Source organism: Pelophylax lessonae (genome assembly GCF_965119305.1).
Source record: "Pelophylax lessonae genome assembly, chromosome: 12".
Classification (NCBI taxonomy): Eukaryota; Metazoa; Chordata; class Amphibia; order Anura; family Ranidae; genus Pelophylax; species Pelophylax lessonae.
In genome coordinates, this window is record NC_138779.1 from 121119403 (window position 1) to 121144477 (window position 25075).

Consider the following 25075-nt stretch of genomic DNA (forward strand, 5'->3'; position numbering starts at 1 on the left):
GAGACGCACCGAACCTCCCGCTGCGAGCCATTCTGCAATACAGTGTGAACCCAGCCTAATGTGGAATGTATGTTCATTGCTAAGGAACATTTTTTTTTATCAAGTTGTTATTTGTAAAGTCCTGCTTTTAAGCTAGATGGTCCTTGAATATCAATGAATGGGCATTTTCTAGCCCAAGTAGTACAACCACTGAGATTACTATAAAAATATACAAAGCATTGGTGTGAGAAATGCTCTGCAAAGATACTAAAGGCAGAGTATTATTTATTGGCTATATACAATTGGCCACTCCTGGTGAAATTACATATTTTAACATTTTTCTAAAAGAGAAAGGTTGGCATAATCTTTGCAGGAAACAAAGTTAAACCTGGCATAATTCTGCAAATGGGATGCACAGTTATATATTGGCTGAAATGAACACACCGGGGAAAATGTTGCATTCCAAGAAAATGCAGTCTGACATTAATAAGCTGTAATATTTTGCCTAGTAATAAAAAATGGATTTTTGTAAGATCTTACCGTAAAATCCTTTTCTCTTAAGCTCATTGACAGACGTAGTCTTCTTGATTCTCAAGAGCTGGGTTATGTTGTCTCCGCAGGAGTAGGACTAGGCAGAAAGACAAAACGTTCTGGCTCCACCTTAGGGGCAGTCCCTGAGGGTATATCCTCCCTCTCTCTGCTACAGGGAATCAGTTCTGTTCTAAAGCAGTAACAGAGAATTTAACCCAACCCAACTCAATGATAGAGGGGCGGGTACTACGTCTGTCAATGAGCTTAAGAGAAAAGGATTTTACGGTAAGATCTTACAAAAATCCATTTTTCTCTATCGCTCATTGACAGACGTAGTCTTCTTGATTCTCAAGAGCTGGGACATCCAGAAGCAGTGCCACAAATGAGGGGTGGGATTGACAGAAATCAAAATCCAATCTAGAAGGCCCAACCGGAGCCAACCAGAAGTATCTAAGGACTCATCGAGTAAACAGATGAGACCTACCCCACAAATCCTCGAGGTAGACCAACAGTCTCCTCAGACAGTGGCCTGCAGGAACCTTGCGGCCAGAAGAGGCATCTGACGGTGCCATCACATGAACCTTATACAATATTGTAAAGGTATGAACCAACGACTAAACAGTCGCCTTGAAAACCTGAACCACTGACGCCTGATGGCGGAAGGTCCAGGAAACTCTAAGCGCCCGAGTAGAATGCGCCTTAAAAGGGAACGGGGGATCCCGACCCTTAGATAAAATAAGCCTATACCACCGTCTGTCTGATCCATCTAAAGATGGTCGCAGCAGAACAGGCAACCCCTTCTTAGGGCCATCCGTGATCACAAACAGTGAATCCGTCTTACAAATTGAATCCGTAGTATTCAAATATATCCTGATCGCCCGAACTACATCCAAGGAATGCAACGCAATTCTCGAGGATGATTGGGCTAAGGACATAGGAAGGACAATACACTGTCCTCATTCAATGAAACTTTGAAACCACCTTAGGAAGGAAGGATGGATTCGGATGAAGAACAACCTTATCCCTATGAACCACCAGATCTGGGGAACAACAGGATAATGCAGCCAGTTCTGACACCCTGCGTGCAGAAGTGATAGCCACCAAGAAGACCACCTTCTGGGATAAAGTAAGCAAGGGAATCTCCCTGATATTTTCAAAGGGAGGTGTCTGAAGAACCGACAGCACCAAATTAAGATCCCAGGATGGTAACGGCGCGTGCACTGGCAGAGCCAGGTGTCGCACCCCCTGGATGAAATTCCGCACCAAGGAATGAGTAGAGAAAGGCTTCTGAAAGAAGATAGCAAATGCTGAAACCAGACCCTTGAAAACACTCAAGGCCAGCTTCTGCTCAACTCCCTGTTGCAGAAAAGCCAATATTCGGACTACCGAATAAAGATGTAGATGGAACCCAAGGGATTCACACCACACAATATAAGACTTCCATGTACGATGATAATCTTTCTGGAAGTCGCTTTCCTTGTTTTAACTAGAGTAGGAATAACTGAAGCTGACAATCCCTTGTCCTTCAGCACCTGGGTCCCAATAACCAGGCCGTTTAAAACCAGCGATCGTAAAGCAGGAAGGAAGATCGGTCCCTGAGACAGTAGATCCTCCCTGAGAGGAAGTCTCCACGGGACGTCCGCCACCAGTCTGACCAAGTCGGCGTATCAAGCTCGACGAGGCCAGTCCGGAGCTGCCAGGATTACTGGAATTCCTTCCTCCTCTATCCTGCGAAGAAGTCTTGGCAGTAACCCAAGAGGAGGGAAGGCATACATTAGCTGGTATTGCCCCCACGGGGTGACCAGTGCGTCTGCGGTCTCTGCTAGAGGATCGCGGGAGCGAGCCACGAATCTCTGTACTTTTCTGTTGAATCGTGATGCCAACAGATCCACATCCGGGGTGCCCCAACGTAGGCACAACTGGTGGAAAACTTCTGGATGGAGGGACCATTCCCCCTGATCCGGAGTCTGACGGCTGAGATAATCTGCCTGCCAATTTTCCACCCCCGGAATGAACACCGCAGAGATAGCTGGAACAAATCGTTCCGCCCAGCGAAGAATGCAAGCCACTTCTTTGGCCGCTCGGACACTCTTGGTGCCCCCCTGGTGATTGACATAAGCCACGGCCGTGGCGTTGTCCAACTGGATCCGAACCGGGCTGCCCTGGAGCTGCTCGGTCCAGTGAATCAGACAAAGTCTGATCGCTCTCAGTTCCAATACATTTATCGGCAACCTGGATTCATCCGGGGACCAAAGTCCCTGGACGGATAACTGACCGAGAATTCCTCCCCATCCGGATAGACTGGCATCCGTGGTCACTATCGTCCAATATATTGGCAGAAATGACTTTCCCTGGCTGAGCATCGGAGACCGAAGCCACCAGACCAGAGACTCTCTGGTCTGTTTGCTCAATCGGATCTGATTGTCCAGGGATTCCGGATTCCGATTCCATCTGAGAAGAATCTCTTGCTGAAGAATTCGGGTATGGGACTGGGCAAATGGGACTGCTTCGAAGGAAGCCACCATCAACCCCAGAACCCTCATGCAAGTCCGAAGGGAAGACCAGCTGTTGGATAGTAACAACTGGACTGCTGATTGAATCTTTCGGAGTTTCCCTACCGGAAGAAAAACTCTTGTCCTGACTGTGTCTAGAATTAGACCCAGATATTCGAGCCTCTGGGTGGGAACCAGAAATGACTTTTGCTGGTTCACCAGCCACCCGAATTCCTGTAAAGAAATCATAGTAATTTCTATGTTTTGTAGCAAGGTGTGAGGAGACTCTGCATGAAGCAGAAGATCGTCTAGGTAACCAAGGATCGATATGCCTCTTTGGCGCAGAAGTGCCAACATTGGGGCCAACACCTTCGTGAAGACCCGCGGAGCCGTGGCGAGACCGAAAGGTAACGCCACAAACTGATAGTGGTTCTCTTCTACGGAAAAGCGTAGAAACCGCTGATGTCCTGCGAAAATGGGAATGTGAAGATATGCGTCCTTGATGTCTATGGACGCTAGGACATCCCCTGGATGCAGGAAGGCTGCTACTGTGCGAATGGACTCCATTCTAAATCTTCTTATGTTGACAAAAGAATTGAGTGCCCTTAAGTCCAGAATTGGACGCACTTTGCCCTCTTTCCTGGGTATTGTAAATAGGTTTGAATAAAACCCTTGAAACCGTTCTGTCCAAGGAACGTGGACTACCACTCCTTGTTGTAGTAAATCTGTGACTGCTCTCCGCAGATCTTCTAAACGATCCGGGGATAGTCGGATATTGGAAGGGAAGAATCGCGCCGGTGGGAGAGATCGAAACTCGATCTTGTACCCTGACCTTATGACTTCGCAAACCCATTTGTCCGGGATTCTGGAAAGCCATGGATCCGGGAACCGGCGAAGACGTCCCCCCACCCCAGTTATGGGTGGGGGCGCACCTTCAGGTTTTGGACGATTTATCTTCAGGTCTGGAGGGGGCGGGCTTTTGCTTGTCCAACCAACGTCCCCTGAAGCCTCCTGAAGGAGCTTTGGAGGACTTAATTTTTTCACCCGCGGGACGAAAAAACCTCTTGTGAGCAGAAAAAGAAGGCCCTCGTTTTTGACGAGTTCCTTTACCTTTAACATTTTTCGGTAAAAAGGTGCTCTTTCCACCCGTGAGATCCTTAATGATCTCATCTAGGTTGACTCCAAATAGACGCTCTCCTAAAAAGGGGATATTAGCCAATGCTCTTTTGGAACCTTGGTCGGCTAACCAACCTTTTAGCCACAGTGTACGCCTGAGAACCACCGCTGAGACAGATGCTTGCGATAATAATGAAGTGGCGTCTAACGCCGCATCACACACAAACTGTAACCCCTGTATCATTTGTTCCAACAAATCTGATACCGCCTGAGGGACCTCTTCTAAGTCCCGGCGTAACCACTTGGTCCATACAGTTACAGCCTGCGAAACCAGACCAATAGCAATTATTGGTCTGAAAGCTGATCCAATAAAGGTAAACATGGTGCGAGACATAGCTTCTATCTTGCGATCCACTGGATCTTTAAAAGACGGAGCGTCTTCTAGAGGAATAACCGTGGCTTTATTCAATCTAGCAATTGGTGAATCCACCACAGGTGGTTCTGTCCATTTCTTAATGAGGGTTTCCTCAAACGGATAACGCCTGTTAATGCGTTTAGAAATAGTAGAAGTGCGTTTTGGCAGACTCCATTCTTCTTTGATTGGATTGCCAAAACATTTGGGCAATGGAAAAACCTTCGCCACTTTGATGCGTTTTTTAGTCCCAAAAGGGATTTCAGTTTCAGCTATTTCCGATGGAATACCCTGTAACCTTAAGGTTTCTTGAACAGATACAATGAGTGCGTTTACCAACGCTTCCTCTTTGGCTATGGCTGATGCCGAAACATCCTCCTCACTGTCTGAAGAGACAGTACACGAGACACCAATACCAGATGAAGTACCTGCAACTGCAGAAATAGGCTCAGAGTCTGAATCCGAGGTTTCAGATAATAAAGGGTTAGGCGGGGGTCGCTTACTTGCGCCCTGTCCCTGACAAGCCACTTCCACCCGGGACACAAAAGTTTCCATAATAGCTGACAATGGTTCAATCGTCAGTGGGGTGCTGGAGGATCCTGCAGACCCCTCGAGGGGATCCGGAGGAGATACATGAGTGGCAGGGTCCATGTTAATTCAGGACACCTTTGCCAGAAAACACAAAAAAAACTTTTTTTTTTTTTTTTTTTAAATAAAAAAATACCTCTTTTTTTTTTTTAATTTTTTTTTTTTTTTTTTTTTTTTATGTGTCTCCCCCTAGCGCAATAGCGCCCCTCAGAGTACCTGCTTCTCGATCCCTCAGAGAGAGAGAGGGACCCCCAAGGCTCACCAACCGATGCAGTGAAGTTTCCAACCAACTGCAGTCAGCGTCTGTCTTTTACAGACTGGAAGGAGCTGTTGCTTTTTCCCGGGTAGAAGGACGTGGCTCCACCCCCTGTGTACGCCTTCCGGCGTTCCCAGCTCTCCACGAGGTAGCTGGGCTCATGAAACATGGCCGCCCCCATACAGGAGACATTAGACTCCAAAAACATGGCGGCCGGCGTGACCTGAGGACATGCATGCACCTGGTCTACGGCAAAATGGCGGCGGACCGCCGAAATCGTTTTTCCCAGCACATCCACCTGCATCTCTGCTGAGTGGCGATTTATTGATCTACAGGAGATACACTACAATTAAGGTAGGATTATACCTCCTATGTCTGCTGTAATGCTACAGTCTGCTGGGTAGAGTGTTAGCTCTCAAACCAAGTCCACTTCCCACAAACACATACTGTATTAACAAGGGGGACTTTTTAGTGTCAGATATATACTGACCATGTATGGAGGGGCCCATAATTGATACTGCCTCATAACGAGGAAAGAAAAAAGGGAACGTTTACTCACCATACCGAACCGACAGGCACCCTCTCTTCACAATACCCTCTCCACCGGGGTGGGGGGTTGTGGACCACTCCGGACGCCTCGACTCTCTGGTTCCTGGCGTCCAAGCGAGACTTTTAACTCGCAAGGTCAGTCCCTCCACTGGGACTCCGTCGCGGCCGACCCAGCGCGGAGCTCTGGTCTGCACGCGCTCGTAGGCAGAAACCGGGGTGACCACTGGATCTCAACATCCAGCCCGTCGCCCGGCCCCGCATACTTACTTGAATGTGTCGCGGCCGACCAAGCGCAATGCAATGGTCTGCGCGCGCTCGTAGGCCGGCTGGGGTGACCACAAGTGTCGCCCAGTCCGGCGTTTTTGCTTGAAGATCTCACAGGAAAAAAACACTGGAGAAAAACTACCTAAAAAATATTTTTTCTAAAGAAAAAATCTTGCCAGGACCAAAAAGATCCCAGCAAGGAACTTAGGTCCTTACTCCTGACTAGACAGAAAAAAACTGATTCCCTGTAGCAGAGAGAGGGAGGATATACCCTCAGGGACTGCCCCTAAGGTGGAGCCAGAACGTTTTGTCTTTCTGCCTAGTCCTACTCCTGTGGAGACAACATAACCCAGCTCTTGAGAATCAAGAAGACTACGTCTGTCAATGAGCGATAGAGAAAAGTGAATAGCAACAGCAATGTATTGTCAGTTGTCTATATAGCATTAGGGATACTATTTAATATTTCCCTTTAGTTGCACTATGATGGCAGTGGTATAGACGCAGGTAACTTAAAGCTGATGTTTAGTTAAAAAAACATTTTTGTTTCTACAGCTTCACTAAATTTACTTCCCCATATTGAAGCATTTCCCAGGAAGTGCAGGCTGCTGGATTCTGCAGAAATCTTCATTGCAGAGCTGCCCTGTCTTCTTCCTGCTGCTGAATTTCCAGCACTGTAAAGGTTAACAGCTCCAGGTCCCTGGGTTCAGCTGCACTAAAGACTATCTAATAGAGGTATGTCCCCTCCTGCCATCTCTTCCACTTAGAAATGTTCCTTCTCTGATTACACTGCCTGTGAGGCTTGATTCACACATATGTGGGTCGGGAAACACATGCTAATAGCACGCATTTCCTGACCCACAGGCAAAATGCAATGCTCTATGCTAAGGGGTGCTATTATTCCTTAATGGTACCCCCATGCACCAGAAAATTCAACGTGTTCAGGTGCGCAAAACGGTATGTTGCCACCATGCCATATGGTTTCATGCAGCCGCATTTCTAAAAGAAGGTCAGGGACTTTTTCTCTGAATTTCTCGCAGAAAGCCTGAGCAAACGCAGCACGCTGGAACCACACACGTGTGGACCTAGCCTAACACGATCTGTATATGAGTAAAAGGAGGGGGATAAGGGGAGGTGGGTCCCTGTCAGGTCATCCTTAATGCAGGTATGCCCAAATACTCAAAGCTGTTACCCCTACAGCTCTGGAAGTTCAGCAGCAGGAAGTGGACAGAGCAGCCCTGTAGTGAAGAGTTCTACAGAATCCAGCAGCCTGCACATCATGGGACATACTTTATTACAGGTAGGTGGTGTAGCTAAAACTGTAGCTGAAAAAAATGTCTGTCAAATACCTTCAAGTGGTAACATCTCTATGTCTGGATTTACAACCCTTACTGCTACCTTTCCTAGAAAGGTTAATTCTTTTAGATAATTTTTTTAAATGTATTTTATACTGGAGAGAATAAAACGAGTGTTGAAACTCCACAGTGAGAGGAGCAGAGACCAGATCTATCTTAGGAGATCTGGAAAACTAATTTGCAATAAAAAGGTCTAATTTTTTATTTAGACCTAAAACTAATTTTTTAACACATTTAAATCAGCATGTAATAAAGTAGTGTAAAGAAGCCATGGTCAAGCAAGCAATTAATAATCTTACATGTAGCTGACATATTAGTTTGTAATGTAAAGATGTTTGACATGATGGGAATAATTACTTGGAAGAAAGTCATGCTAGATCCTCCATGTATGGTACCATACTCAATAGTAGTCTGATCGGCCAAGTCATCCACTGACTCAATTGGTACATCCATTCTCTGCACAGTAAGAAAGGCAGCAAGATTTGCCGTATATGAAGAAATAATTATCAAGGAAAATGCCCACCTGTTACAAAAAAATAAAAAAAATAAAATCACAATCTAATTATTTAATGGTATTTTTCTGCATTACCTTTAACATCCCAATATTAAAATGGTACCTAGGCACCAGTTTAAATATATACAGGGAGCATCTCATAAAGTTAGAATATTATCAAAAAGTTAATTTATTTCAGTAATTCATTTCAAAAAGTGAAACTCTTATATTTTATATAGATGCGTTACACACAGAGCGATATACGTCAAGCGTTTCTATCTTTTAATTTTGATGATTATGGCTTACAACTAGTGAAAACCCATAATTCAGTATCTCAAAATTAGAATACTGTATCGCGTAAGACCAATAAAAAAAAAAAGGATTTTTAATACAGAAATGTTGGCTTACTGAAAAGGTATGTCCATGTACAGTATGGTATACATAGTCAGGGCTCCTTTTGCATGAATTACTGCATCAATGTGGTGGCATGGAGGCAATCAGCCTGTGGCACTGCTGAGGTGTTATGGAAGCCCAGGTTTCTTTGATAGTGGCTTTCGGCTCATCTGCAGTGTTGGGTCTGGTGTCTCTCATCTTCCTCACAATGCTGGAAGTTCAGCAGTAGGAAGAGGACAGGGCAGCTCTACAATGAAGATTTATACAGAATCCAGCAGCCTGCAAATCCTGGAAAATACTTTAATATGGGGAAGTAAAGTGACTAAAGCTGTAGAAAAATGTTTTTTTAACTAAACATCAGCTTTAAGTTACCTGCATCTATAACATTGCCATGATGATGTGCATAAAAGGAAATACTAAATCGTATCCCTAATGCCATATAGGTAACTGACAATACATTGCTGTTGCCTTTCACTTTTTATTTATTACTAGTCAAAAGAGTCAAGAGGAAGATGAGAGACACCAGACCCAATAATGCAGACGGGCTGAAGGCTGCTATCAAAGCAATCTGGGCTTCCACAACACCTCAGCAGTGCCACAGGCTGATCGCTCCCATGCAAGGCCGCATTGATGAAGTAATTCATGCAAAAGGAGCCCTGACCAAGTATTGAGTGCATACTATACTATACATGGACATACTTTCCGTAAGCCAATATTTCTGTATTAAAAATTATTTTTCTTATTGGTCTTATGTGTAGCACCCTCCTAGGTAGGTGCTAGTGAGAAAGTATAGTTTTGAGCTCTTTCTGCTTACCAGAGGGGCTGCAGGTACATCTATATTGTTCTTTCATACCAGAGAGCAGGATCTGTTAGTGAGGTCTGCTCATTGTGCTCAGCATGCAATTCATTCAGTCTAGAGAGTGTTTCACACTGGTCCAATAGGGAGGCATGTTGGACAGTGGGAGGAAACCTGAGGAATGGGTGCATGGGCTTTTGATACAGTCTTGATGATTGGCAGAGGGCAGGTTGCCTCGGTGCATGTTGGGATACTGTATAAAAGCCAGGAGCACGTGTGCTTGAGGTCTTAAGTCGGGAAGCGGAGTCCCGGAGGGAGGGGGTGGCTGCCTCCTCCTCTGTAGAAGTGCCATGCGGCGTCAGGGGGTCGTCCTGAGGGCCGGAAGAGTAGCAGAGAGGAGCTGAGCCCAGAGATCCAGGGAAGCTGACTGAGAGGGGAGACACTGGAGGATCTGTCTCTGCAGTACAGTGAGTACAGAAACTCGTGTCAAGGGGCCTGACCTGAGGGGAGCCACCCCTGCTCCTAGGATAGTCAGTGGATGGGTGTCAGCTGAGAGGGGATGCTAGTGAGAGGGTCCCAAAGATAAGATATCAATCAAGTCATATTGTCAGAGAGCAAAGAGAGCAAGAGACCTAACCCCATCTACAGTGTGGATTAACAGCCTGGCTGTTTCTGATCACTAAAGAAGTTCTTAAGATAGAAGTCCTCGTTTATATGAATAGTTCAGTTGGAGTATGCCACTATTCCCTTCTCCTATCCCAATTACAAAATAAACAACAAAAAACAACACCCCTAGGCTGTTTATTTCTGTGAAGAGCCAACAGGAACAAGGAGGGATTCAGGAACTTTATCTAATTATAACAGTGTGTTGGTAACCAGGGGAGCCAGCAGAGTGAATATCCAGCAGTCCCTGCAGGGGCAATGCTACATTTGTAATAGTCTAATTATCTGGGATACTGAATTTTGGGTTTTCGCTAGCTGTAAGCCATAATCATCAAAATTAAAAGAAAGAAATGTTTGAAATATATCACTCTGTACGCATCTATATAAAATATACGAGTTTCACTTTTTGAATTGAATTACTGAAATAAATTTACTTTTTGATGATATTCTAATTTTATTAGATGCACCTGTATATACTGTATAGTATACTCATATATTTATGATCAGTCAATAATCTGTAAACCCATAACTCACAGCTTATCTTTGTATTCCAACTTTATTTTCTTGAGTTACAACTGTGTCTTTCCTGGCAAATTGATTGTCCGCAAGGTACATTAGGGTGGTGGAATATCACTTTGTGTATTGTTACATTATTAGTATGCCACAGGAGACACCCCCTGGTGCCTCTTTATTATTTCTGAATTTCTGGAGAGCACAGAAATGCACAAACAGCTTCTGAGAATGTGGGCTTTAGTTCATCCCCTGCCATGGGTCCCTTTTGGTTAAGAGAGGCCACTCATAACAATGACGGGCTAGTATTGTAGCCTGGTCTCTGGGGAAACCTGTTATGCAACGAAGTGATAGTTGCATAAATGTATTATAGCAACATTTTTAAAATATTTTCAATGCTGGAGTTTAACCATGGCCAGCTTTGGATACCTATGCCTTAGACAGTGTAAATGATCTTTGAAGAGAGTACTATATAACTTTGGTGGAATGTCTGTTGGGGCCCCTTATGTTAGGTACAGTACATGCAGTTTTCATATTACACACAATACATGGCCATAATGGCCATTTGGATCTGAAAACAAAGATGGATAAACTTTGACATGCACCCACTAGTGCATGATATTTTAACTTGGAATCTTTGTAATTTAAAAAAAAATGTTTCTTTTTCTTCCATTGAGGGACAGAGGAATTCAGATACAAATGGGGCTAAACTGTCACCTACAGGATGATTGGAAATACTCGTAATCTGCTCTCTCTTGACTGGCCACCATCCAGCTGCTCATCCTACTGTGCAAAGCACCATGGGGAGCTCTGCTCTGCTCCTACTGTGGCCTGATCATCACCCGCTGTCGGACCATTATTGGTAGCAGCTGCCATGGTGTTGACAGGCCCAGATCTAGCCCCCCCCCCCGAGATTATAGTCCTGCCTTCCCAGGTCTCTGAGGACAGTGCATCTACTGAGCTGTGACCAAGGCCCTAATCCCCAGGGCAGATCCTCCCCCACCAGTATTTTGCACTGGTTGGTTTCTAAGACTGCCGCTGTCATAACAACCACTCATGCCATCTGTTGAACTATGTTAAAACATAATAAACTACTAGACAGATAGAAGGTGTGCTTATGTTTAAGGATTCTGCTGACCAACAGCTAATATGCCTCCTTTAACCCCAGTTTAATCTGGCAGGTTCCTCCTTATATTTTGTGTTGGCAGTGACTTTAATCTGTCAAACTGTGTCAAAATGGGTTACATCCCTCAAACAGGATCTCTCCACCGCTGTGGTAGAACCCTGCCTAATTGAACTTGTGATGAAACTGTCTGGAGCCTTACGTTTCAGTTGTGATAGCTTGTTACAAGCATCTAAACTTGTGTCCCACGTTGTTTTTTTTTAATGTCCATACAGATGCGCAGACCATTCTGGGTACAATGCTGGGGTGCTGATTTCAAACCCAAAGATCAAAATAATCACTTGGATTTCGAGAGGCATTTTCCCTTTGGCCCTACCCTTTATACTGTGATTAGGGATGCCAGGGGAGGCCAGAGTAAATTCCTGCCTCAAAAGATGTCTGGAGAGAGGTCAGAGGAATCCCACCCTTCTCCTTCTGCAGTAAGTGCCAAAAGGCTCTCATACCTGCCTCCCTGACACCTAAAAAGCCTTCCAAATGACATTGTATCCCCACTTCTACAAGTGGGGGGGGTTAATTGTTGCTCCTGGTGGGTCTTTGGGTAGTTTTCCTCTCCAGAATTCAGGTGTAGAACTCACCTGCTGTTTCTTAGAACACTGGCTCTTGTGTTCAGCCTAGTGCCTTTTCCTGACATCCCCATTGAGAGATGCTCAGATGCTCAGACAACCTCCTGTGAGGAGAATCAGCTTTATAGATCCTTAAAGTAAGAATTTTCCCGAAGGGAAAGATCTGAGAGAATCAGGCTTTGCTGGGTTGGTAACTATTAGTCATCTGTGGGAAAGGTTTTCTAGCTTAAGCCCTCACTAAAAAGGTCCAAAGCCTGTATACCCTCAGATATCCCTGTCATCAGACAGGGAGTTAAACTCTTCTACTTTGAATGGGTATTAAGCATAGTGGGACCTTCTCTTCAAAGTTGCCTCTCTCCTCTCTTTGTTCTCATGGGTCTGGGCTCTGAGCAGGTCACTGGGTCTATCTCTATGGACCAGGAAGTCCTTTGTTTTGATCCTTAAGCCTCTTCAGGTGGGTGGAATAGTTTCTTCTAACGTTGTCTTTGGTTGAGGGCTCAAAACATGGGCCTACTGCCTGGTTCTTCAGAACAGATAGCTCCTTTCAGGTCGAGGTATCATGCCTTTGCCACCAGGAGGGAGTGGGAATCCTTCTTGAGACAAGGGAGGTAGTCTGGTCTTGTTCTTCTCAACTGTTAGCTCTGTAGAGGAGAGATTCGTGCACCTAGATGCACCACAGATCCTGTGTGGAAGTCGAAGATCATGGCTGGAGGGCCCGGTACCTCCCTAGATTTCCAGCACCCTCATTTCCTGCTGCAGGAATTGCTGGGAATAGAGTACATCTGGGTGACTTTTTTTAATACTTCAGATCATACTAAGGCACAGCCTTCAGAGCTGTTTGATGTTGATATTCCAGGGGGCTACACTATTATCGTAGTCAAAAAAGTATTTACTTAAAAAAAATATGGAAATTATCTGTGACAGCTTAAAGTAGAGGGGGAGGAAGAGGATGAGAGAAAATACATTTTTTTGCTAAAGGATTAACCTATTGAAAGCTACAGAAATAAATATATGTAAAATAACCCTTGAAGTGCATAAACAAGTTATAGCCTATACAGTATTTTTTTGATTGGGTTTATGTCAGGGCAAGAGTATAGGTAACAGGGAAGCACTTCAGATGTGCTAAATATGCAGATAGTTCAGTGATAAATAGTACATACCACAAGCAGGACTGTAGAAGGAGCGGGTAAGAGCAGGGCAAGTAGTAAAAGAGAATCTGATAACACAGGATGGTCAGGCAGAAGCAAAGTCTAGATGAACCGGGTCACACACGAGTAGATCAGAGTGCAAATGGTACACAACGAGAGTGGAGAAAGCAAGGTCAGATTAAGCCAGGACATACATAATAAGACAAAGAGCAGATACAAGCTGGGTCAAGCAAGAGCACACAAGGTAGTGTCCACTGTTACAAGCACTGGTGGTGTGTACAGCAGGTGCTTTAAACATGGACAGTAAGAAGCTGACCAATCACTGTCATTTCCAGGTTAGAGCTGTCTCAGACGAGTTTTGCTCAGCCTTAAAGGCACAGCTTGAATCCTGGTACTGACATTATCCCCTTCTTCTTCTAGCTCCTGCACACAAAGGCTTACTTGGATGATGAAGATGAAACTTCTTGAGTTGAATGTTGTGAAGATCCCGAGCTAGGGCAGGAGCAGACTGACCTGCATGAAAAAGCAAACAAATGGCACACGGGTAAAGTGCTTAAGTAATGAAGAGGATGCACATGATAAATCCCCTTTTATACACTAGCTGCAGCTCCTTAGAGACTGAAGAAATCTCTTTAACATATAGGGGAATACCAGAGGGCGCCAGACTGGGTTCAGTATATTAATAATCTTTAATGAATAAAAAGACAAGTATCAACTTGCACAATACTAATGAAATGTCACCTGTCATCAAGAATATCCATTGGCTGCAAACCTTCTTCTTTTGCAAAGGTCCCACTTGTAGCTGGAATTGGTTAGTGGCTCAAAATATTTGGCTTTGTGAGAGATGTTGATTATCCTCAGAAATCAGGTGGACAGGACAGTTCAGAGCATGAGTTTTAGAAGGCAAGCGTGTAACCAGAGCTTGATCAATAAAATTTCGGACTGCTCTGGAATCCACAAAGGCCAGTAGCTCATGAAGTGCAGTCCCATAGTGGATAACAGCGGGACTCTCAAAGGGATTGTCCTTTTGAGGAGTGAAAAGCAGACATAGGGTGTCATTTTAACAATCACCTAGGGTCCTGGAGTTTCTTGTGGAGCAAGAGCAAAGCATATGACCCTTGAGGCCACAATACAAGGTCCCATGTCAAGATGTTGTGAGCCTTCCTGAGCAGATAAATAGGTGGAACCTAAGTGCATAGTTTCCTCCTCCAGCTTTGCAAAGTTCCAGTCTTTTTTCTCCCACTGACAACAGTCAATTCAGATGGCGAATTTCATGGCCTTCTCCAGTAAAGGCTGGGTAGGAGTAGTTGACCAAAGTGTCTTTAATTGTCTCAGATAGGCCAATTCAGAATTGGCTATGGAGCACTTTGTCATTTCATACATATTCTAGGCTTCACCTGCTAAACTCTGAACAATACATCTCAGCGGGAGTTGGCCCGTTGCTGTATGTTGCACAGGGCTGATTCAGCCGCACAATCTGAGTTATCATATAGCAAGCCCAGGGTTTCAAAGAAAGCATCTACCATTAGCATTGCTAGATTGGTTCTAGGCTAAAGGCCTGAGGGTCACCCGGCACGGCAGTAACAAAATTATGATTTGCACCCTCTGTGTTTCAGAGCCAGATGAAGATAAGGGTGGCTTTAACTTGAAATATATATATATATATATATATATATATATATATATATATATATTATGAAATAATATAATTTACAGCTGTTTTTAAATTTACAGAACCTCCTACGGTTAACAAGAATATCGATCAGGCAAAGAAATCTTTGGTTCATGTGGCAGAGTATTGGTAGCGGTGGTAGTAGGAGAAGATTGCACCTTAGTGAGCTCTGTGGCCAATTCCAGGACTTGATGGGATAAATGGCAAAGTTCTTGGACAGTCATCTGAGTTTGTGCAGAATCCATTTGATTGCCTTCTCCTTTAATGTATGGCTCGTGAATAACATGCAGATAGTTTTGTGATAAATAGCATGTACCACGAGCGGTGCTTGTGGTGCACTGCTGCAGATGGAAGTACAGCAGCACTGAGATTAGTAGCAGGAGCAGGTCAGAGCAGACCAAGTAGTAACAGAGAGTCTGAAAACACAGGAGGGTAAGCCAGAAGCACAGTCTAGACGAACCATGTGACACACAAGCAGAGTCCAAACGGTACACAATCACAGTGAAGAGAGTAGGGTCACAGCAAGCTGGGTCATACAGGGTAATAGACAGAGCAGATACATGTCGGGTCAAGGAAGAGCATACAACGTAGTGTCTGCTATCACGAGCACTGGTAGTACAGCAGGTGCTTTAAACATGGACAGCAAGTTGCTTGCCGATCAGCATAATTTCCAGATAGGAGCTGTACCAGGTGAGATTTGTTCAGCCATAAAGGGACAGCCCATGGGTTCAGGCAGTTAAATCTGAGGAGAAGCTTAAGTATCAGAAAGAATAATTTAATTAAATACTTTGTTATTTTAACTAGATTTTGACATGGAACTGTTCTTACCAGGAAATTACAACTGTGGGTGTCTTTTGCCTTGTGGCTCTTTTACTGGAAAAATAGAAGTTACGTTTTAAAAATGGCTGTTCATATGAGCAACAATTTATACAGAAATCCACAGTGGTCCATTTTGCAAGCAGGGTGTATGTATTGGTAGTTGCTAAGCGTTTGGTATGGTTTGGGTCATAGTTACATAGTTACATAGTTAGTCAGGTTGAAAAAAGACACATCCGGTTCAACCAAAAAAAAAAAAAAAACAGTATTGAAAACCCAACCATACAATCCCATATACACAATCCTATACCTGCTGTAGATCCAGAGGAAGGCAAAAATAAGCCCCAGCAAAGCATGATCTAATTTGCTACAGCAGGGGAAAAAAATCCTTCCTGATCCCCCAAGAGGCAATCAGATATTCCCTGGATCAACTTTACCTTAAAAAAAGTTAGTACCCATTTATATTATGTACACCTAGGAAAGAATTCAGGCCTTTTTTAAAGCAATCTAATGAGCTAGCCAGAACCACCTCTGGAGGGAGTCTATTCCACATTTTCACAGCTCTTACGGTGAATAAACCTTTCCGTATTTGGAGACGAAATCTGTTTTCCTCTAGATGTAAAGAGTGCCCCCTTGTCCTCTGTGTTGACCTTAAAGTGAACAACTCAACACCAAGTTCACTATATGGACCCCTTATGTATTTATACATGTTGATCATATCCCCCCTTATTCTCCTCTTCTCAAGAGAGAATAAATTCAGTTCCTCTAATATTTTCTCATAGCTGAGGTCCTCCATGCCTCTTATCAGTTTAGTTGCCCTTCTATGCACCTTCTCCAGTTCCCCAATATCCTTTTTAAGAACTGGTGCCTAAAACTGAACTGCATATTCCAGATGAGGTCTTACTAATGATTTGTACAGGGGCAAAATGATATCTCTCTCTCTGGAGTCCATGCCTCTGTTAATACTAGAAAGGACTTTGCTTGCTTTAGAAACAGCAGCTTGGCATTGCATGCTATTATTAAGCTTATGATCTACCAGAACACCCAGATCCTTCTCCGCTATGGATTCCCCCAGTTCTACTACACCTAGTATGTATGATGCATGCATATTCTTAGCCCCCAAGTGCAAAACTTTACATTTATCAACATAAAACCTCATTTGCCACATAGTTTCCCAATGAAACAGTGCATAGAGGTCAGCTTGTAAGTTGGAGACATCCTGTAAAGAAGTTATTCCACAGCAAAGCTTGTTGTCATCTGCAAAGTCTGAAATGCTACTTTTAATCCCAGACCCTATATCATTTATAAAGATATTAAAAAGTAAGGGTCCCAACACTGAACCTTGGGGTACACCACTGAAAACTTTAGAGCATTCAGAGTAAGAATCATTAACCACTACTCTCTGAATTCTATCTTTTAGCCAATTTTATATCCAATTACAAACCAATCTTTCCAAGACAGTAGACTTTACCTTACACATTAGCCGTGTGTGGGGAACTGTGTCAAACGCTTTTGCAAAATCCAAGTATACTACGTCCACAGCAACCCATCTGTTCAAGGTTTTACATACCACCTCATAAAAAGAAATCAGGTTTGTTTGACAACTTCTGTCTTTTATGAATCCATGCTGTCTGTTGCTTAAAATATTTTTTTCCAGCAAGAACTCTATGTGGTCTTTTATTAAACTCTCCAATATCTTCCCGACTATAGAAGTTAAACTAACAGGTCTATAGTTACTTGGCAAAGACTTTGATCCCTTTTTAAATATAGGCACCACATTGGCCCTACACCAAGCAAGTGGTACTATTAACCTTAACAAGCCCCTAAAAATTTGAAATAAAGGCTTAGAAATTACAGCGCTCAAATCTTTTAGGATGCATGGGTGGATGCCATCAGGTCCAGGCGCTTTATTCCACCCTTATTTTGTCTAAATATTTCTGGACCATATCACTTTTGAGCCATTGTGGATTATTTGGGGCTGTGTCAATACCGTCCTCATTATGGTCATGAGCCCCCCCCCCCCCCATGTTCCTTTGTATATACAGAGCTGAAGAAAGTATTTAATACATTTGCCTTTTCTTTGTCCCCAGTCACCCACTCCTGATTATTTTGTAAAGGGCCTAGATGCTCAGACCTAACTTTTTTACTGTTAATATATTTAAAGAATTTTTTGGGGGTTTGTTTTTTGCAATCTGCCGTTCATTTTGAATTTTTGCATCCCTGATTTCCTTTTTACATATTCTGTTATATTCTTTGTAACAATTAAACAATGATAGTGTTCCCTCATTTTTATATTTTTTAAAAGCTCTTTTCTTTTTATCTATAGCTTTTTTAACTTTTGCCGTGAGCCACATAGGTTTTATTTTTAGCCTTTTAAACGTATTACCCATGGGAATATACTTTGCAGTGAGTTTGCATAAAGTCTTTTTGAAAAATTCCCTTTTCTGTTCTGTGCTCATCGATGCCAATATTCCCTCCCAGTCAAAATCCTGGAGAGCAGCCCTCATTCTAGGAAAATTTGCTCTCTTAAAGTTAAGTGTATTTGTATTTCCTGTATGCATTTTTTGCTTACAGCTAACATTAAATGAAATCATGTTATGGTCACTGCTACCCAGATGTTCTTTTATATGAACATTGTTAATAAGCTCTGCATGGTTTGAGATTACCAGGTCCAACAGAGCATCTTTTCTAGTGGGGGCCTCAATAAACTGCACCATAAAATTGTCTTGTAATAGGTTTATACATTTTTGCCCTTTAACTGTCCCAGCAGTGCCATTACAACAGTCAATGTCTGGGTAGTTAAAATCCCCCATTATTAACACTGTCCCAGCCCTTTCTATCTGTGCCAGGAGCTGAGTCTTCTCCTCCTCATTAATACTGGGAAGTCTATAACAAACTCCAATGATAATTTTTGTTTTACGCACACCCATGTACATTTCAACCCATACTTCAGATTCAGCACACTCTCCATCAACTAGTCATGTGGTGGTTGTCACGTCCTCCATGTTTCCCTCCTCGTTGGGCTCCGAGCAAAGGTCACATGAGAGGCCTACCCCAGGGTGGGTTCTTTAGGGCTACGCTAGGCACTTTGTACAGGGTCACCGCACTACACATAGGGTACCTTTACTTGAGCCAAACTCACAACCTAGACAGATATTCAAATGTGAACAAACTCTAGTAAACTCTCTCGATGTATTATACGCAAACACAGTTACTTGTGCATTTAGGAGGGACAAGCAGAGCCCTTGCCCTCTCCACCTCTGAAGTAGACATGTGCAATTAATTTTGGATGTATCAGAATCTCTGAATTAAATAGTAATGAATATTCGGATGTATCTGAATCTCCGAATAAAATAGTAGCAACTTTTGTTGGAATCCATTAAAATTCGTTTTGTTTATTTGTTTTCTAATAAATTCCAACTTTTCAAAAAGATTAGAATTTGAATCGGTCTAAAGACGATTGACTGATTCGAATTCTGTGTGAAGAAATAGCTGGTTGTGAAGCAGCAGCCTGTGAAGCTGGCCGTCCCGCATCCTTTACCACCATGAGTCATCATTTGTCAACGCGCTTCCCCATGTACAGTTGAATGTAAAGAAAAGAATGTGGGCAATTTCCCACCAATAGAAAAATGTTTAAATAAAAAACGGCGTAGGGTCCCCTCCCCAGTCCATATCAGACTCTTATCCGAGCCTGGCAGGTCAGGAAAGGTGGGGGGGGGACGAAAGATTTAACTCATTTTTTTTCTTTAGAAATGTCATTTTTGCTGCAGCATGTTATACATGCTATAGATGTGCCTCTTTGCAGACAGACCCCCCCCCCCCCCCTCCAGTCACTATATTTAAAATAATTTTTCATTTCTATTGTTTCACTTAAAGTGGGGTTCCCACTTTAAGTGAAAACATAAAAATGAAAAACTCCTCTAAATATAGTGTCTGGAGGTCTCCTTAGTCTGCCTGTAAAATGGCACTTCTGTAGCATGTATAGAATATGCTGCAGCAAAAATGACATTTCTAAAGAAAAAAAATGCATGAAATTACATTTAAATTGCCGACAATACGGTACCATTGCTAGCAATAGAAAAATGTTTAAAAATAAAATGGCGCATGGTTCCATCCCCAGTCCATACCAGGCTCTGGTGTGAATTTTAAGGGGAACCCCACATCAAAATGAAAAAAAAAGAATGATGTGGGGTCCATCCCAAAATCCATACCAGACCCTTGTCCAAGCATGCAGCCAGGGAAGGGGGGGGGAACAAGTGAGCACCCCCCCTTCCTAAACTATTCCAGGCCACATGCCCTCAACATGGGGGGGAAGGGTGCTTTGGAGGATGGGGGGGCTCTGCGCTGGGCTGTGGTTGTCAGGGTCTGCGGGCAGGGGGGCTTATCCAAATCTGGACCCAGATCCTGGCCCCCCCCCTATGTGAATGGGTATTGTCACATGACATCAGAAGGGGCGGTGCCAATGGGTGATGTAACCGGGTGGCCCCACCCCTTGCTATATAGGAACTGTCAAAACGGGCAGAGGACAGGAGGACTCCCAGGAGGCGGAGTGTTTTTCATTTTTTATATTTTTCAGGTCCAATGGATTTACATCGAGGGACACAATTTTTTTATTTTTTAAGAAAGGACTTGTGAAAAACTGTTTCCTGTGGTTCTTATTTTTTGACACTTTTTTGGTGAATGGGTAGGGGTACAATGTACCCGATACTCATTCACATGGGGGGGGGGGCAGGATCTGGGGGCCCTCTTGTTAAAAGGGGCTTCCAGATTCTGATAAGATCCCACCCGCAGACCCCAACAACCACAGACCAGGGTTGTCGGGAAGAGGCCATTGTCTCCATCAACATGGGGACAAGGTGCTTTGGGGTGGGGGGCCCCCCGCCCTAAAGCACCCATCCCCCCATGTTGAGGGCATGTGGCCTGGTATGGTTCAGGTTGGGGGGGTGCTCGCTCATCCCCCCCTTCCTGATCTGCCAGGCTGCATGCTCAGATAGGGGTCTGGTATGGATTTTGGGGGGGGGCACGCTGTTTTTTTTTTTATTTTGCCATGGGATTCCCCTTAAAATCCATACTAGACCTGAAGAGCCTGTCATGGATGGGGGGGGGGAGGGGGCCCACGCCATTTTTTTAACTAGCCCCTAGATCCAGCCCTCCCCCCATGTGAATGGGTATCGTCATGTGATGTCAGAAGGGGTGGTGCCACCGGGTGACGTAACCGGGTGGCCCCGCCCCTTGCCTATATAAGACCTGTCAAAGCGGAGAGGAGGCAGACGGAAGGAGGCCTCCCAGGAGGCAAAATGTTTTCCATTTTTTCTATTTTTTGTGGTCCGACAGGCGTCGTGATTGATGATAGATTTACATCGAGGGACCCTTTTTTTTTTTAAAAAAAAAGGACTTGTCAAAAACAGTTTTCTGTGGTTCTTACTTTTTTACACTTTTTTGGTGAATGGGTAGGGGTACGATGTACCCGATATCCATTCACATAGAGGGGGGGGCGGGTTCTGGGGGCCCCTTGTTAAAGGGGGCTTCCAGATTACAAAAAGCCCCCCGCCCGCAGACCTTGGCAACCACAGCCCAGGGTCGTCAGGAAGAGGCCCTTGTCCCCATCAACATGGGTGCGAGTAGTCGGCTTCCCGGTCTGCTTGCTAACAACCAGCTATTTCTTAACACAGAAATCGGATCTGTGGATCGTTTTTCGACCGACCTGAATTCTAACTGTTCTGAAAAGTTGGAATTCGTTTTTTAACGAAAACGAAACTAAATTTAACGAAAACGAAATGAAACTAAACAAATTCTGAAACCAAACCTAATGAGTTCCATAACTAAACAAAATTATTAACATAACGAATCTATCCAAAATGAAAGAAAACACATTTCCGTTCTGTACATGTCTACTCTTCAGCTTACTGTATCACTGCTACCTCACTCCTAGTAAAGGTATGGGGTCCCACTATGCACTTAGCGGCGTGGATTTCATGCATGCATTTGACTTAAAGCGGAGTTCCAGCCTTTTCTGTGTTTATTAAAAGTCAGCAGCTACAAAAAGTGTAGCTACTGACTTTTAATAAACACACACTCACCTGTCCCATGGTCCAGCACTGCGGGCGGCCAAAGCCTCGATCCTCTCCCTCTGGTCTCGGCGGTGCCCTCATCACTGGTGTGGGCACCCGGCTGTGACAGTTTGCAGCTTCACATCTGCGCGTCTTGATTGGCCGGCAATCTTTTGGGACCTCTGACATGTCCCATAAGATTGCAGGGAGGGAGGGGGAGAGAAGAACTTCCGCTCAGGGGCGCCTCAGCGATCCGAGCGGAAGTGGGAGCGGGTACCTGTCAAAACTAGGTACCCGTCCCCCACCAAAAAAATGATATGCCAAATGTGGCATGTCAGGGGGTTAGGACTAATAAAAGCGGAAGTTCCACTTTTGGGTGGAACTCCGCTTTAACTCTTTCTCTTCTGTACCTGTGTACAGGATGAGGTCCCCAGCAGTGCAGATCTGCTCCCGTTGCTATAGGAGATGGATCACAGCTGAAGGAGACGACATCTTCCTCACTGCAAGAGGCTATCTTACCTGCCACATGTACACACTTAACGACAGGCTGCTAGAGAAACCTTCATTACCCTTGGTAACCACTTGAAACTGTATTAACTTCTTGTATGTCTGTCTTAATATCTCAGTGTATTTAGTGACCCAAGTTGTAAACTATGTGTGCCGGTTACTTGCGTTGCACCCCTTTAGTAGCTTCAGACCAGGCAAAGGCAAAGTTTCAAACATTTTATTGAAGAATAAGTTAACATAATAACAAAGACAATCTAAAATAAAGTGACAACATTTCCTAACATCCTTTACATTTTCAAGCAAAAGTCCAATACTGGTTGAGTCCATATCTGGAATCTAGCTCTGACTCCGGCATGATACTGGATATCCAGACCCCGGCAATCGCATCAGGCAGAGCTGGCAAAGTGAAATAGGCCTAAACTAATCTCCTTTTTCCTCGTACTTTACTCCTCACCATCTCTCTATTACCTTTTCTCTGGATCCGGACCTCCATCCCTTTTATATCGCACTTGAGCAGGGTCAAACTCAGCAAAAAAACGCAAAGAAAAACCCAGGAATTACAGTTAACCCCTAACTTCCTGTTGGTGCAGCGGTAACCACTACCTGCTTACAAGTAGATTACTTTGAGTGTAGTAACCAGGGGAGGCCTGGGCCAGGGAGTAGTTGGTCAATTGCCCCCTGGGCCACTCTAATGCCCCGTAAAAAGGCTGCACCACTTCTGTTACAGACGTGCCTAAAGAATTCCTGGTGAAGAAAAGTAAAAAGTCCCTGCCGCTGACCTACTGAGTGCGGGTTGAAGACAAGGATAGAGCGCAGGCCCCCCCCTCCCAGCATGGATGGTGTAAACTGTGTCTGAGCAGAGGGCGATTCCATGCCCCACTGGAGCCCCAACCGAGCTGTCCCAGCTCCTTCCAACTGCCCCCTGCTGCCAGGTCAGGAACCGGTTTTGGCCTGTGAATAGAGAGTACCTGGAGCAGAGCTTCAGCCTGGAATGGGGTCAGGAAGAGGCCGGGAAGAGGGAGAGTGAGAGGGCGAGGCGCTGCACCATGGGCCTCTTGTTTTTACTTGCCCCCTGGGCCAAAAGTTGCCAGTCAGCCCCTGGTAGTAACTGACATTTTTCAGTCCTGATTCACTCAGGACAAGGAGGTAAAAACAAAAGTCACTGTGCACTATATTTGTCTGCCAAAAAATGAACAAACCGATAATCTGAAAAAGATTTATTACTATTTTTCCTGTTACATTTGTTCTGATTTGTTGTCAGGGAACATTTTTGCATCTTATTTTTTATGACAAGACAGTGCCAACCATTAAAATACACAGTTTTCTGTTGGTAACATGAAAGGGATACTCCAATCAAAAATTTTAATTTTCCTATTAATTAGTATGTTAAATAGCTTTATCTTTTATTTTATTTATTTCCTGGCTAGCTGATTGTGTAGCTTAGAAAATCTTATCTAAGCTGGACAAACAGCTTCTTCCTGTTCTTCACCGACATTGCTATCTCCCTTTATCTGAATTTGCTAAGCTGTATTTCATTTCCCGATAAGGTTGTCGGTCTTTCTAAGACAGACATGCCTAGACCTGCCCAGCCCCACCCCCATTCCTCCTATCCTTCACAGAACATGATTTCCTGTCTTCATAGCCTCGTTTAGGGTAGCACCATCTCCTGAGAGAGGGAGGGAGGGAGGGGGAGAGGGAGGGAGGGAGAGAGAGAGAGAGGGGTGGGGTGGGGGGGGGGCAATATAGGAAAGAAACAAGGTACAAAGGAACATTTTTGAAAGTTTAGAAGGATACAGATCCATTTCTATTGGTCATTACATGTGAGTAATGGGTTTTAGGCCCTGTTTCCACTAGTGCGACTTTGGACGCATAAAGTCGCATGACAAGTCACACAGCCCATTGATTTCAATGACACCTGTTCCCATCTGTGCAACTTTAAAAATCAGGGACTTTGAAAAGGTACCTGCACTACTTTGATGCAATTTTGGTCCAGAGAGTGTAAAGTTGGATGAAAGCTGCACTCAAAGTCACACAACTTAAGAGTCGCACTAGTGGAAACATAGCCACTAGGCAGGGACGATCCCAGGCGGGTTCTTAGGGTGCAGTGCGCCCAGGCGCCGCATGGTGGGGGGCGCATTATCCTCTCCCGACCGCAAGTCTCTCACTGCAGCCTCGGAGCTGCCTGCTATATCCTTTGTAGTTGTGAGCTGAGGGGAGGGGCGACAGTGGGGGAGGCAAATTGACACCCACATTTTTTTTTAGCAGTTTTGTGTGCAGGGCCGCTGCTATTAGTGCACATAAGTCAGGGGTGCCGGAGGTGCCCCCTCCTCATTGTCCGGGTTAGAGACAGCAGAAGGAAAGGGGACTTCTGGACCGACAAGCTCCATGTCTCCCCCCCCCCCCCCGTCCATGCGGGCAGATGGTGCATCCCAGTGAGCTGGGACACAAAGCAGCATCAGCGGATGGGCTGTCTTTGGAGCCTGGCCGGGGGGCGGAGACTAAAGGTCAGCTGACTCGTGAGGGCTGAATGTGGAGGGCTGGAGCTGATCTCGGCAGAGGTGTCACTGCTGCTAGTGCCAGACACCACGGAGCCAAAGTGAGTACTCATAGGCGTGCACACACTATCATCTCATGCACATTACATACTTGCCCACAGCAGTGACTGTCCCACTACAGCTCTCAAACTCTTTTTCTATCTTCCCCAGAAATCTCCTGTACATTCTATCTGTTCCCTGATTTTCT

The 25075-nt window shown here is 44.5% G+C and overlaps 1 protein-coding gene across 2 annotated transcripts in view; it reads right to left on the reverse strand.

Annotated features, from left to right (window-relative positions):
- The window catches only part of GRIK4 (glutamate ionotropic receptor kainate type subunit 4), a 665019-nt gene that overhangs the window by 16137 nt on the left and 623807 nt on the right, over positions 1-25075 (reverse strand). For both annotated transcript variants that reach the window (XM_082273781.1, XM_082273780.1), the window contains exon 17: positions 7897-8062. In XM_082273781.1, the coding sequence (XP_082129907.1) occupies positions 7897-8062 (166 nt within the window). The remainder of the gene's footprint in view (positions 1-7896; positions 8063-25075) is intronic.